Source organism: Mustelus asterias, unplaced genomic scaffold (assembly GCF_964213995.1).
Source record: "Mustelus asterias unplaced genomic scaffold, sMusAst1.hap1.1 HAP1_SCAFFOLD_388, whole genome shotgun sequence".
NCBI lineage: Eukaryota > Metazoa > Chordata > Chondrichthyes > Carcharhiniformes > Triakidae > Mustelus > Mustelus asterias.
The window spans coordinates 88,251-101,236 of NW_027590344.1; the positions used below are offsets into that span (position 1 = coordinate 88,251).

Below are 12,986 nucleotides of genomic sequence, written 5' to 3' on the forward strand. Positions count from 1 at the left end.
GTGGTGGGTAAATTGTTAGAAGGTATTTTGAGAGATAGGATCTACAGGCATTTAGAGATGCAATGACTGACAGGGGACTGTCAGCGTGGTTTTGAGAGTGGAAAATCAGGTCTCTCAAATTTGATTGCGTTTTTTGAAGGGGTAACCAAGAAGGTAGATGAGGGGAGTGCAGTTGATGTTGTCGATATGGACTTTAGCAAGGTCTTTGACAAGGTACCACGTGGTATGTTGTTGCATACGGTTAAATCTCATGGGATCCAGGGTGAGGTAGCTAAATGGAGACACAATTGGCATGATGACAGAAGACAGAGGGTGGTTGTATAGGGTTGTTTTTCAAACTGGAAGCCTGTGACTAGTGGTGTGCCTCAGGGATCCGTTCTTGGTCTACTGTTATTTGTCATTCATATTAATGATTTGAATAAGAATTTCGTAGGCATGGTTAGTAAGTTTGCAGATGACACCAAGATTGGTGGCATAGAGGATAGTGAAGACAGTTATCTAGCATTGCAACGGGATCTTGATCAATTGGGCCAGTGGACTGACGAATGGCAGATGGAGTTTAATTTAAATAAATGCAAGGTGATGCATTTTCGTAGATCGAACCAGGGCAAGACTTACTCAGTTAATGGTAGGGCGTTGGTGAGAGTTACAGAACAAAGAGATCTAGGGGCACAAGTTCATAGCTCCTTGAAAAAGTGGACAGGGTGGTGAAGAAGGCATTCGGCATGCTTGGTTTCATTAGTCAGAACATTGAATACAGGAGTTGGGATGTCTTCAAGTTGTACAAGACATTGGTACGGCCACATTTGGAATGCTGTGTACAGTTCTAGTCACCCTATTATAGAAAGTATATTAAACTAGAAAGAATGTAGAAAAGATTTACTAGGATGCCACCGGGACTTGATGGTTTGAGTTGTAAGGAGAGGCTGGATAGACTGGGACTTTTTTCTCTGGAGCGTAGAAGGCTGAGGGGTGATCTTATAGAGGTCTATAAAATAGAGGTGCACAGATCAGCTAGATCGTCAATATATTTTCCCAAAGGTAGAGGAGACTAAACTAGAGGGCATAGGTTTAAGGTGAGAGGGGAGAGATACAAAAGGGTCCAGAGGAGCAGTTTTTTCACACAGAGGGTGTTAAGTTTCCGGGACAAGCTGCCAGACGTAGTAGTAGAGGCGGGTACAAGTTTGTCTTTTAAAAAGCATTTAGAGAGTTACATGAGATGGGTAAAGAGGGATATGGGACAAAAAGGCGCAATTGGAACGAGCTTAGGGGTTAAAAAATGGGGCTGCATGGACAAGTTGGGCCGAAGGGCCTGTTGGCATGCTGTAAATCTCTATGACTCTATAAAGGTCCTTAGTGAAACAAATTGGTTTTGACGAAATATACAAACTGCCACAGTGAGATCAAAGCATGTTTCATGGTGTTTCAATGCTCCGATCTTACAAGGGCGCCTTTAACACTGGTTTACACAAGCACCTGAGTGGACTCAGAAATATCCCAATAAGCTGCGTGGTGAGTGCAGCCAGGCTGCTGTCCCCGTGCGTGGTGAGTACAGTCGAGCTGTGAAGTATCCAAAAGGATCGCCAGATCCCAAAATTTCCAAACTCTGAGGTTTCCCTCTCCTCATACCTGGGTCAGGTATAGACTTAAAGACAGGAATATTATTGGTCCATAACTCCATTATCAGTGCAGGGTGTGATTCCTTGTCTGCTAGAAGATTATCTGGACAGAACCTGCTCTTTTACCATCATTTGTCAATATATCCTGAAAGGTGTGTACTGATTGAAATAATGCAAACTAATTCTGTATTCCTCCCACTTACTCCATGTTCTTGTCCAGTGAAAATCTTCTCGTATGTTAACGATAAGCTGACTCCATCCACTCCTCCTTCCATCGCCCGCACTAGACTGTCCCGGTTGAATTGTGTCCATTGGAACAACTGGTAATCATCACAATTTGTCAGGAACTGAGGGATTGTGGAGTTTGGATCTGTGAACACAAATGGAGAAAAATAAACATGTCAATGAGTTTCTATCCATGTTGTTACACTTCACATTACAAGAAGCAACCGAGGCCCCTGCCAACAAACCGTCTGGGAACACAGAAACATGATGCCAACACCTGGTGTTGTGAGACTTCTTACTGTGTTTAACACAGAAACATTCAGTGAAAGCATATTTGACCTTAACCCTGTAACGAACTTAGCCCTTATTTTGAGGCCATGCCCCATAGTTCTAGTTTCACCTGCCAGCGGAAACAACTCCCCTGCTTCTATCTTATCTATTCCCTTCATCATCTTATATGTTTCTATAAGATCTCCCCTCATTCCTTTGAATTCTAATTAATATAGGCACAGTCTACGCAGTCTCTCCTCATAAGCCAACCCTCTCAACTCCAGAATCAAACGAGTGAATCTCCTCTGCATCCTCGCCAGTGCCAGTTTTTCCTTTCTCAAGTAAGGAGACCAAAACTGTACACAGTACTCCAGGTGTGGCCTCACCAGCACCTTAAAATGCTGCAATGAACCCTATCCCTGATTCAGCATTAGTTTCCTGGAGATATCTGGCATGTTGTTCTCTAATTTACTGTAAATTCTGATGCAAAGTAAGTATTTGACATATCCCTATTTCCATATTTTCACTGACAATATCACTATTATCAATTTTCACAGGGTGTACGTTATTACTAACCACCCAAATGTAACTGAAAAAAATGTTTTGATTTAATATCACTTGCAAGTTTCCTTCGATGCTCCGAAAATATGTGTTTTCACTCTTTGCTGTTCTTTCAAGGTAGCAGTATCAATACTAATTTTGTATTGTGTAAAAGGGGTGTGAGGAACAGGTAACTACGCCGGAGTAAGACAGAGACTGAGAGCAGCAAATTTGCTTCAAGTGGGATTTCAGTGCTTGGGGGAAAGAGGTGTTGTACACATAGGAATGATTTTAAGTTAATTAAATGACCAATTTAACTAACTAAATAACATAAGGACCAATGGCAGCATTGGTGCTATGTTGCAGCTGTGGAAATGTGGGAGCTTTTGGACACCAAGGCGATTCCTGACAAACACGTCTGCAGAAAGTGTAAGCAGCTCGAGGAAATCCAGATTAGGAATACTGATCTGGAAGCTGAACAAAAGACAGTGTGCAACATCAGGCAGAGAGAGAAATAGCTGGACACTTTGTTCCAAAAGAATACAGTGAGGGGGATTGACACTGTTCACTGCAGTAAAGAGCAAGAGTGAAAAAAAGGTTGAGACAGAAGAATGGGTCTAAGACGTGTGTTCTTCACTTAAATAAACAGGTAGCAGGTAAAAATGGCAAACGTTGATAGTAGGAGTTTTTACAAGTATTCAAACAAGAAGAGAGCCGATACAGTTGGTGCTGGTCCTGTGGAGAGTGACAATGTGGAGAGACTAGCAGATAATAATGAACTGGCGGATGAAGGGAACATCTCTAGCGGCTACAGAAGCATTCAGTAAAAGCTGTAGGACAGCTATTAGGAGAGGAACTTGATGAAGTTGCAATCACGAGAAGGATTGGTGCTGAGCAAACTGCTAGAGCTGAGGCTGACAGATCTCCAGATCGAGATGGCATTCATCCTTGGATCACAAAGATGTGGCTCATGAGGTACTGGACACATTGGTGTTAATTTTCTAAAGTTCCCTCGTTTGTGAAACGGTTCCATCAGGCTGAAAACCAGATAAATTTAACCCGTGTATTCAATAAGGGATGGAGGTTAAAAAAGATACTATAGGCCAGTTACTTTGACTTCTGTTACAGGTAAAGCATTCAAATCTATCATTAAGGAGGTTATACCTGGACACTCAGAGAAACTCAAGAAAATCTGGAAGAGTCAGCATGAAAAGGGAAATCGTGCTGAATTAATTTACTGGAGTTCTTTGAAGGATCAGTGACACCGTGGATAAAGAGGAGCCTGTAGACATGCTGCACTTGGATTCCAGAGGCCATTTGAGGAGGTGCCACATCAAAGTTTTGTGGAAAATAAAAGATGACAGTGCAGGGAGTAACATAATAGTATTGATAGAAGATTGGCTGGCTGGTAGAAAACAGAGTATTGATGAATGGGTGCTTTATCCGATTGGCAGGCTGGGACCAGTGGAAAGCTGCAAGCGTCTATGCTGCGGCATCAACTTGTTACAATTTTTATGAATGAAATAGACGAGAGAAGCGAAGGCATCAAGGTTAAATTTACAAATGATACAAACATCGGTAGAAAAGGGTCTTGTGAAGAGGATATAAGGAGGTTGAGCATGGGTGAGTAAGTAAAACTGACAGATGGAGTATTATGTGGGAGAATGTGAATCTGTTTGCTTTGGCAGGGAGGATAAAAGAAACAGTATTACTAAACAGGAGAATGGCTGCAGGATTCGGATGCATTTGGATTTGGGTGTTCTCGTGCATGAGTCAGAAAAAAATAATTTGCAGGTATAGCAAGTCATTAAAAGGCTAATGGAATATCGTCGTTGATTTTGAGGGGACTTGAAGATAAAAGGATATTATGCATCAGTTTTACAGGGAATTAGGAAGACCACATCTCAAATGGCTGATGAACAGCGGATGGAGTTTAATTTAGATAAATACGAGGTGATGCATTTTGGTAGATCGAACCAGGGCAGGACTTACTCAGTTAATGGTAGGGCGTTGGTGAGAGTGACAGAACAAAGAGATCTTGGGGAACAGGTTCATAGCTTTTTGAAAGTGGAGTCACAGGTGGACAGAGTGGTGAAGAAGGCATTCGGCATGTTTGGTTTCATTGGTCAGAACATTGAATACAGGAGTTGGGACGTCTTGTTGAAGTTGTACAAGACATTGGTGAGGCGACACTTGGAATACTGTGTACAGTTCTGGTCACCCTATTATAGAAAGGATATTATTAAACAAGAAAGAGTGCAAAAAATATTATCTACTAGGATGCTACTGGGACTTGATGGTTTGAGTTATAAGGCGAGGCTGGATATACTGGGACTTTTTTCCCAGGAGCGTAGGAGGCTTAGGGGACATCTTATAGAGTCTGTAAATTCATGAGGGGCAACTTTAATGAGAAATTAATGAGAAACAACTTTTCCCAAATGTAGTGGGGTGGGGGGGGGGGGGTTCTAAAACTAGAGGGCATAGGTTTAGGGTGAGAGGGGAGAGATACAATTTTTTCCACAGAGAGTAGTAAGTGTCTCGAACAAGATGCCAGAGATGGGAGTGGAGTCAGATACAATTGTGTCTTTTAAAAAGCATTTAGAAGTTACATGGGTAAGATGTGTATGGAGGGATATGGGCCAAACGCAGGCAATTGGGGCCAGCTTACTGGTTAACAAAAAATGGTGGCATGGACAAGTTGGGCAGAAGGGCCACTTTCCATACTGTAAACCGCTATGACTCTATGAATATTGTGCCCAGTTAATGAGCTCATTATGTAACAAAGATATTAGTGCATTAGATGCTATTGAGAGGAAGTTAACTGGACTGATACCCCGAAGAAGCGGGTTGTCTTATGAGGAAACACTAGACAGACTGGGCTTGTTTTCCCCAGAGTCTAGAAAAGTGAGCAGCGACTTGATTGAAGCCTATAAAATCCGCTATTGACACCGAGGACATGGAAAGGATGTTTCCCCTTGTGGGTAAGTCCAGAACTAGGGGACACTATTTTAAAACAAAGTTGTCTTCTGAGGTCAGAGATGATGAGATGTTTTTCTTCTTTCAGAGGGCTGTTGATTTCGAAACACAAATAGATCAGTGTTAATCCGATTGAATGGCAGAAGCGCTGAAGGGGCCGAATGGCCGACTTCTGCTCCTATTCCATATGTTCGTATCAATTATTTGTTTTCACTTTTCCACTTACCTTTCTATTGTCCTTGATAGGTTCATGGTACAGACGTTAGGGCCCAGTCTTCTGAAGCCGAGGATGAGAAACCCCACTCCTGTTCCAGCCTTGCAGTTTCACATTGACCAGCCTCTTATTTCCCTCCTGACCTGACCCAGCACAGAACAATCCAGATATCACTCACTCATGCTTTGTTTTTCACTCCAGTGCGTCAGTTTTAACAGCTCCTCTATGAACATCTTTCCATCTGTGTCACTACTTCAAAACATGGATCTTTTCTGGTCTTTCCTCCTTCTCAAAGACGATCCCATCAGTTCCAGGATGTTCTTTCCTCTGGTACGAGGGAGCTAATTTACCATTTGTGATGTGCCAGGGCTGTAGAAGAATCTGTCTATTCCCCTGACAACAGAATCTCCAGCCACTATCACTCTTATTTCTGTGGCCCACGTCACACTGTTGCTCAGGAACACTTTGCTTGAGTCAACCTTACAATGCCCACTTCCAGTTGTCGATTGGACAGTCTGGGTACGTCAGGGCTCCCTCCACCTGTAAATGTGATCTCACTCTCGATCAGGCTTGTTCACCTTTACAACTTGAGGACATATATACATTTTTAATCACTCAAGAGGCCAAATCTTGGAGAGATAACGGGAGAAAGGTCCTGATTTTTTTGTCTGAGACAGTGGGGACGAGTGTGAGTACATACGCTCAGTCTCAATTTTCTCTCTCACTCTCACCACCCCACACAGATACATGGTCACTCTTTCTCCCACACACCCTCATTCATTCACACATCCCTTTAGTCACTGTTCTCACGAAAATGACAAACATTCTGTCTTAAGCCCCGATTCGATTTTACCCGACGAGACTTCATCCACCCCAGCCCTGCCACGCCTGTTCCCTCCCACCGGGCTGCAGCCTCACTGCACTTTGCCCCACCCAGAGATACCTTTGCTCCTTTTTCACACCAGCCTTCAGCACGCTGTTCACTGCGTCACCAATCATGGATTGTTTCTCCTATTCACACTCGCTAGTCAGCCAATCAGCAGCAACGAGAGAGAGAAACAACCTCTGATTAGAGGAGCAACTCCAAGCAGAATCTTGAATTCAAACTCAGCTGTTTGGCAACAATTTGAAAACTGCCTCCAGGGCCGCGCAGAGGAGCTTCACAAGTCACACCCGGCCCCTGGGCTGAACTTTGGATAAACCCGCTCGAGATGGTGCCTCACTCCCACTTTCTACTCAGTCCCTGTCCTGTTCCCTCTTCCTGTGTGAGCAGCAGACAAGACAGGAATTATATTTGTATTGTTTTGTGATCCTACCTGTGTCCATGCTCATTCTTTTTGAAGATGTTGAACATTCTCCCCTGTTTGAACCTTCAGCCATGATATTGACAGACGTTCCCTGATTCTGAGACTCTGTAATGAGGATAATATCAATGTCAGGATCAGATGTAAATATTAAAATCAGAAGCAGAGCGTTGAGATCTTCACTGATATGTAAGATATATTTCAGAATATTACAATTGCACATGTTACCACGATATTAGTGGCAGCTATTTCACAAAATACCAGTCACCCTCATCGGGTCCCTTGAAAAATCCATCCTTTATCCATGCAATCCTCTGCCCCAATTCCAGTTCCCACTTCCCTCTCCAAAGTCATTGAACATGTTGTTACCTCCCAAATCCGGCACCATTTTTGCAGGAGCTCCATACAGTTAAGTTTGCACCCTGCCTCTGCTGTTAAAATCACAAATACTATCCTGGCCGACTCTGACAAAAGTCAATGAAATATCTTCATTCACCCGTCTGCAACCTTTAACGTGCTTGACCATGTTATCCTTCTCCAACTCCTGCCTCTTGTCGTGCAGCTGAGTGGAAATGCATCAAAGGCCCCTGGTTCAATTCTTATCTATTCCTTTCCATCCAGGGAATCAGTGACATTGCTTTCTCTTGCCACTCCCACATCATTATCACTATCATTGGCCCTCTTCTATTCCTCATCAACATGCTGCCCCTCGGTAACCTGGCAGCAGGTTCAACATGCAAACTGCTGATATCCAGCTCTACATTCTCACTGCTCTGAAACTCTGCTTCCTGAATCCTGACTAACTCACACCACGTCTCAGTTCATTCACCTATGTTCACCAACTCTCACTATCTCACAGCCTGACAACACAATTTTAAAATGCTCAAACTAGCTTTTCAATCTCTCCATGGCCCCTCTCTTCCTATTCATGCAGCCTACAGCAGCCCGAGAAGCCAGCGACATCTCTACCGTGCCCAATCTGACAAGTTGTGTATCTTGAGGATAATTTGTCCACAATCCAGGCCAAGTCCTGAACTCCAGAATTCCCTCCCGAAGCCTCTCGGCTGCTTTACGTTTCCCTCTTCTCAGATTCACCTCAAAAAGATTAACAATCTGACAAAAATTAGTCACCTGCCCAGCGACCCCTTCGAATGTTTTATGTATTTGTTTTCCCACTGAATTTTTCTCTTGTTGAGTGTTTTGGGATGTGTTGCCACATTAAAGCTGCTATACAAATGCATGTGGCTCCATATTCTCCACTCGTGTGGATGTGTCAGTGTCTGTGTCCCTATACCTTGACAAATAATCAAACTCAGCTATTGTCCTCTCCTTTCTCCAATATGGAAATGGAAAAGTGATTCAGACATTTAATTTCTTCAAATTAGAATTGGAAGTTATTCAACAGCAATAATTTACAACCAAGGTTTAAAACCAGCAATGTAAAATGCAGTTACCCGTTTCACTCTTAATCTCATGCAACAACTCAGATTTCCATTGTGTCTGATTTTGTGAAAACAATATCCCAAAGCACAAATTCATTCTCCCTGATGGGTCTCCTCAATTTAACAGTAAATTTACAATATCATTCTAGCGAGGCTCTGTAATACACACCTGGTCATCTGAACAGATCCGGATTTATTCCTCATCAACTCCAATGACCCGGCCTCACCCACACCGAGCAAGCATCAGTTATTGGGTGAAGCCACATTGACTTTCAAGAGGACCCCAGAAATTTCTCAGTGCATGGAAATGGCTGCAATGCAAAAGATATTCAGAAGACCAATGGTGGTGCGCAGGAGGGTGCACTGCATCAAGTAAAGAAAGAGGCAGCAAGAAGAAAGGTGAAAGCAATGCAATGTGTCAGGTGTCGAGGGACACACTATGTGAATCATTGCAAATGTTTTGATGCTGTTTGTCACCACTGCAACAAAAAAGGGGCGTTTAACGAAGAACTGCAAAGATGCTAAGAGCAAGTCGAAGGCAGAGCAAGTCGATGGCAGAGCAAGGGAATTCAAATTTGAAAAAGCATCAGTCAGCTACACATCACCTGGAAAGCTCAGAGCAGATACGGGAGCAAAGTCCATATAATTCCATAAGACTTCGGGTAGTAATGGATAAGGACAGGAGTGACCCTCGGTTCTATTGGACGAGGGCCAAATATATCCAAATTAGACAGGAACAGGGGAATGCGGACTGGGAGCGGCTCTTTGAGGGCAAATCCACGTCTGGCATGTGGGAAGCTTTTAAAGGCCAATTGATTGAAATGCAGGAAATGCCTGACCCGGAAAAATGAAGGATGGAAATGCCAGAATTCGGGAACCATGGATGACAAGGAAAATTGTAAGCATAGTCAAAAAGAAAAGATACAATAGGTCGAGGCAACTAAAAAACTGACAAAGCCCCTGAGGAGTAGAGAGAAAATAGGAAGGAATTAGGAGGGCTAAAAGAGGCCATAAAACATTTTTAGCAAACAGGGAGAAGGAGAATCCCAGGTCTTTTAGGCATGTATTCGGAGCAAGAGGCTAGCCCAAGAAAGAATAGGCCCACTCATGGGCAATAGAGGGAAGTTATGCATGGAGCCACAGGAAGGCGGTGAGATCCTTAATGAGAACTTTGTATCCATATTCATCAAGGAGATGGGCGTGAAGGATGTTAAGGCCAAGAATATGTGTGTGAACACTCGAGGGAATGTCAATATATCGAAGAAGGAAGTGGTAGGTATCCTAAATTACATTAAGGTAGACAAGTCCCTGGGGCCAGATGGGATCGACCCCAATTTAGTGTGGGAGGAAAGAAACAGGGGAGTAAAAAGATATCTTCACATCCTCTTTCACCACAGGCGAGGTTCCAGAGGACTGGAGAGTAGCCATTGTTGATCCCTTGTTTCAGAAAGAAAGCAGGCATAATCCAGGAAATCAGGGGTTGGTGAGCCTAACGTCTGTGGTGGAGAAACTTTTGGTGAGGATTTGTGCACATTTGGAAGAAATTGACTAGCTTGTGTCAGGCAGCATGGTTTTGTCGGGGGAAGTCATGTCTCACCAACTTGATTGAGGTTTTTGAAGAAGTGACAAAGATAATTGATGAGGGAAGGGCTGTGGATGTAGTTTATATGGACTGTAGTCAGGCGTTTGACAAGATCCCACATGGCAGACTGGTACAACAACTGAAATCACAAGGAATCGGGTGGGCTGGCTCGATGGAAACAGAACTGGCTTGGTGATAGAAGACAGAGGGCAGGATGTTACGGCTGCGCTCGTCCCAAAACCGTAAAATCCAACCCGAGGTCAACGGGCCTTTCCATGGTCCACCCCTCGGCTTTCCGATTCCCATGGTGGGTGGAACGGGAAACTTCGCTCCAGAGAGCAGCAGGGAAAGCGTATTGTTTTCAGAATGGTGACCTGTAGCTGGTAGTGTTCACAGTAACAAGTCCAACAGATTTATTTGGTAGCAAAAGCCACACAAGCTTCCGGAGCCCCAAGCCCCTTCTTCAGGTGAGTGGGAATTCTGTTCACTAACAGGGCATATAAAGACACAAACTCAATTTACAAAGTAATGGTTGGAATGCGAGTCTTTTCAGGTAATCAAGTCTTAAAGGTACAGACAGACAATGTGAGTGGAGAGAAGGTTAACCCTCTGGTAATTCTCTCTATTCAGCCTAGAATCACTCAGATACACTCAGTGTTATAATGTTGTCTCTGTATTCAGGCTTGATCATCCAGATTTATGGACGGCACGGTGGCACAGTGCCAGGGACCCGGGTTCAATTACCAGCCTTGGGTCACTGTCTGTTTCGAGTTTGTACATTCTCCCCGTCTCTGCGTGAGTTTCCTCCGGGTGCTCCGATATCCTCACACAGTCCAAAGATGTGAGGGTTAGGTTGATTGGCCATGCTAAATTGACCCTAGTGTAAGGGAGATTAGCAAGGCAAATATGTGGGGTTACAGGTAATAGGGCCTGGATGGAATTGTGCTCGGTGCAGACTCAATGGGCCGAATGGCCTCCTTCTGCAATGCAGAAAATCTATGATTCAACGATATATTCAGTGTTGATGGTCTGCATTCAGCCTAGAATCACCCAGATATACTCAGTGTTATAATGCTGTTTCAATTCAGTGTAGAATCACACAGATATACTCACTGTTGATGCTGTTTCTTTTCTAACACCGTTGTTCGCCAACGGTTCTCTCTCACGCGTAGTCAGCAGACTGGCGCATGCACATTGCCGACTGTGACGTTCTGTGCACAGACGTTCTGCGTCACTAAGGCTGGCGCTTCGATGCTTTCCATCTCCTCATTGGTGGATCTAGATGTCAATTATCCTCCTTTATTCAATGAGGCCCAGTTCGAATAATGCTCATTGATGGACACTGAATTAAATCCAGGAAATACTGGAGAAAAACACAGAGCAAAAGAAACAGAGGGCATGGTTCAGGGAGAGAGAGAGAGAGGGTTCTTCCCTTCCTTCCAAACACCTTGTGACAGACTCCCTCCCTATTTCTTCAATCTTCCCCATTCAGTTTTCCTATTCTCCACTGCTCTGACCAATGCGTGGGACAAGAGTATTTTTCATTGATCAGACTCTGTTCCAACATCAGCAGGAGTTAATTGAGGAACCTCATCCCATCAAGGAAAAACAGCAAGTATTTACAAACTTACAAGGACAGGAGTAAGTGAACACTCCCGAGTGTTTGCACTTTCATTCAATTAGATTATTGTTCATCTGTTACTGAACACAATCTACCAGATTGACAATTCACCAAACATCCACTGCTCAGTTTGCTCAAAATTACAAATTTCAGAAATCATAAATTTGTACAAATGTTTTTTCTAACCACTGCAACCTACAATTGGTTCCCCCTCCACCTCTCACTCCATCTCGACCGCCCCCTTGTTCTTCCCCCACCCCCAACGCCGTGCTTTCTCCCTCCATCCCTTATCCCTACCAGGGATGCAGCAGCTGCTGACACAGGAAAGCCCTCTACTCTTTGCTAAAATGAGGGGGGACATTTCTGCAAGGTGACTGACTGTGGACTGTTGGCATCCGAGGAAAAGTCCAGAGATTGAGATGCCAGTGAAATTCTACATCTTGCAGTCAGCATCTTATCAAAATAAACCAAATCAACAAATTGAGGGAATCAATTAAAATGCCGCATCATAAAAATGAACAGAATCTCAAAGGAAACTTAAACTACAAAGAAAAATATGATGAAAGGGGTTAAAAACATACTCCAGTTCCCGCAATGCCCACCACGTAAGGAAAACCTCTATGTTGCCAGCAGAGATCGCATGCTCCCTTTCACCTGGCAGTGAACATAGCTGCGGTAGATGGGAAAACAGTTGGGACAGACGACCCACTCAGCTTGGACCTATTAATGGCCAGCTTGGCCAAGCCCAGGAGCAGGCACACGAGGAGCTTCTCCCCCATTCCCGTCCCCCTCCATAACGGGTGCCCAAAGATCGGTGCTTGGGGCGGAAGTCCCACCAAAAAAGAAAGTTACACATTTCTCAGGAAACTGAAAATGAAGTGCAGCCTTTGGCAACTTGCATATATGTGGTCTATGCACTCCAAAAGGTTGCAAAAGTTTACAGACGTATTTTTGGTCTATGAACCAACTCAACCTGTGACTGTATGGCGTTGCTGCATGCAAAACCCTCCACCCTAGGTCGTGATGATAAGGGGAAGGACTCACGCATGAAAGGCCATCCACTGGGGACCAGAGCCGCCAGACGGTAACAAGGTATGCCAGGGTGTGTCCGGACTGTGGACAATGGCAAGGAGGTGAAAGTTGCACAGCTGAAGCCCAGACAGGCAAAAGGGTGGGGAGGGGATTTCCATGAG

At 44.1% G+C, this 12,986-nt stretch overlaps 1 protein-coding gene across 1 annotated transcript in view; it reads right to left on the reverse strand.

The window, feature by feature from the left end:
* The window catches only part of LOC144486544 (NACHT, LRR and PYD domains-containing protein 3-like), a 43,152-nt gene extending 30,580 nt beyond the window's left edge, over nucleotides 1–12,572 (reverse strand). The window contains exons 1-3 of the mRNA XM_078204594.1: nucleotides 12,448–12,572; nucleotides 7,161–7,330; nucleotides 1,823–1,989 (exon numbers count right to left, since the gene is read on the reverse strand). Of these exons, the coding sequence (XP_078060720.1) occupies nucleotides 1,823–1,989; nucleotides 7,161–7,330; nucleotides 12,448–12,572 (462 nt within the window). The remainder of the gene's footprint in view (nucleotides 1–1,822; nucleotides 1,990–7,160; nucleotides 7,331–12,447) is intronic.
* Between the last annotated feature and the right edge of the window lie 414 nt (nucleotides 12,573–12,986).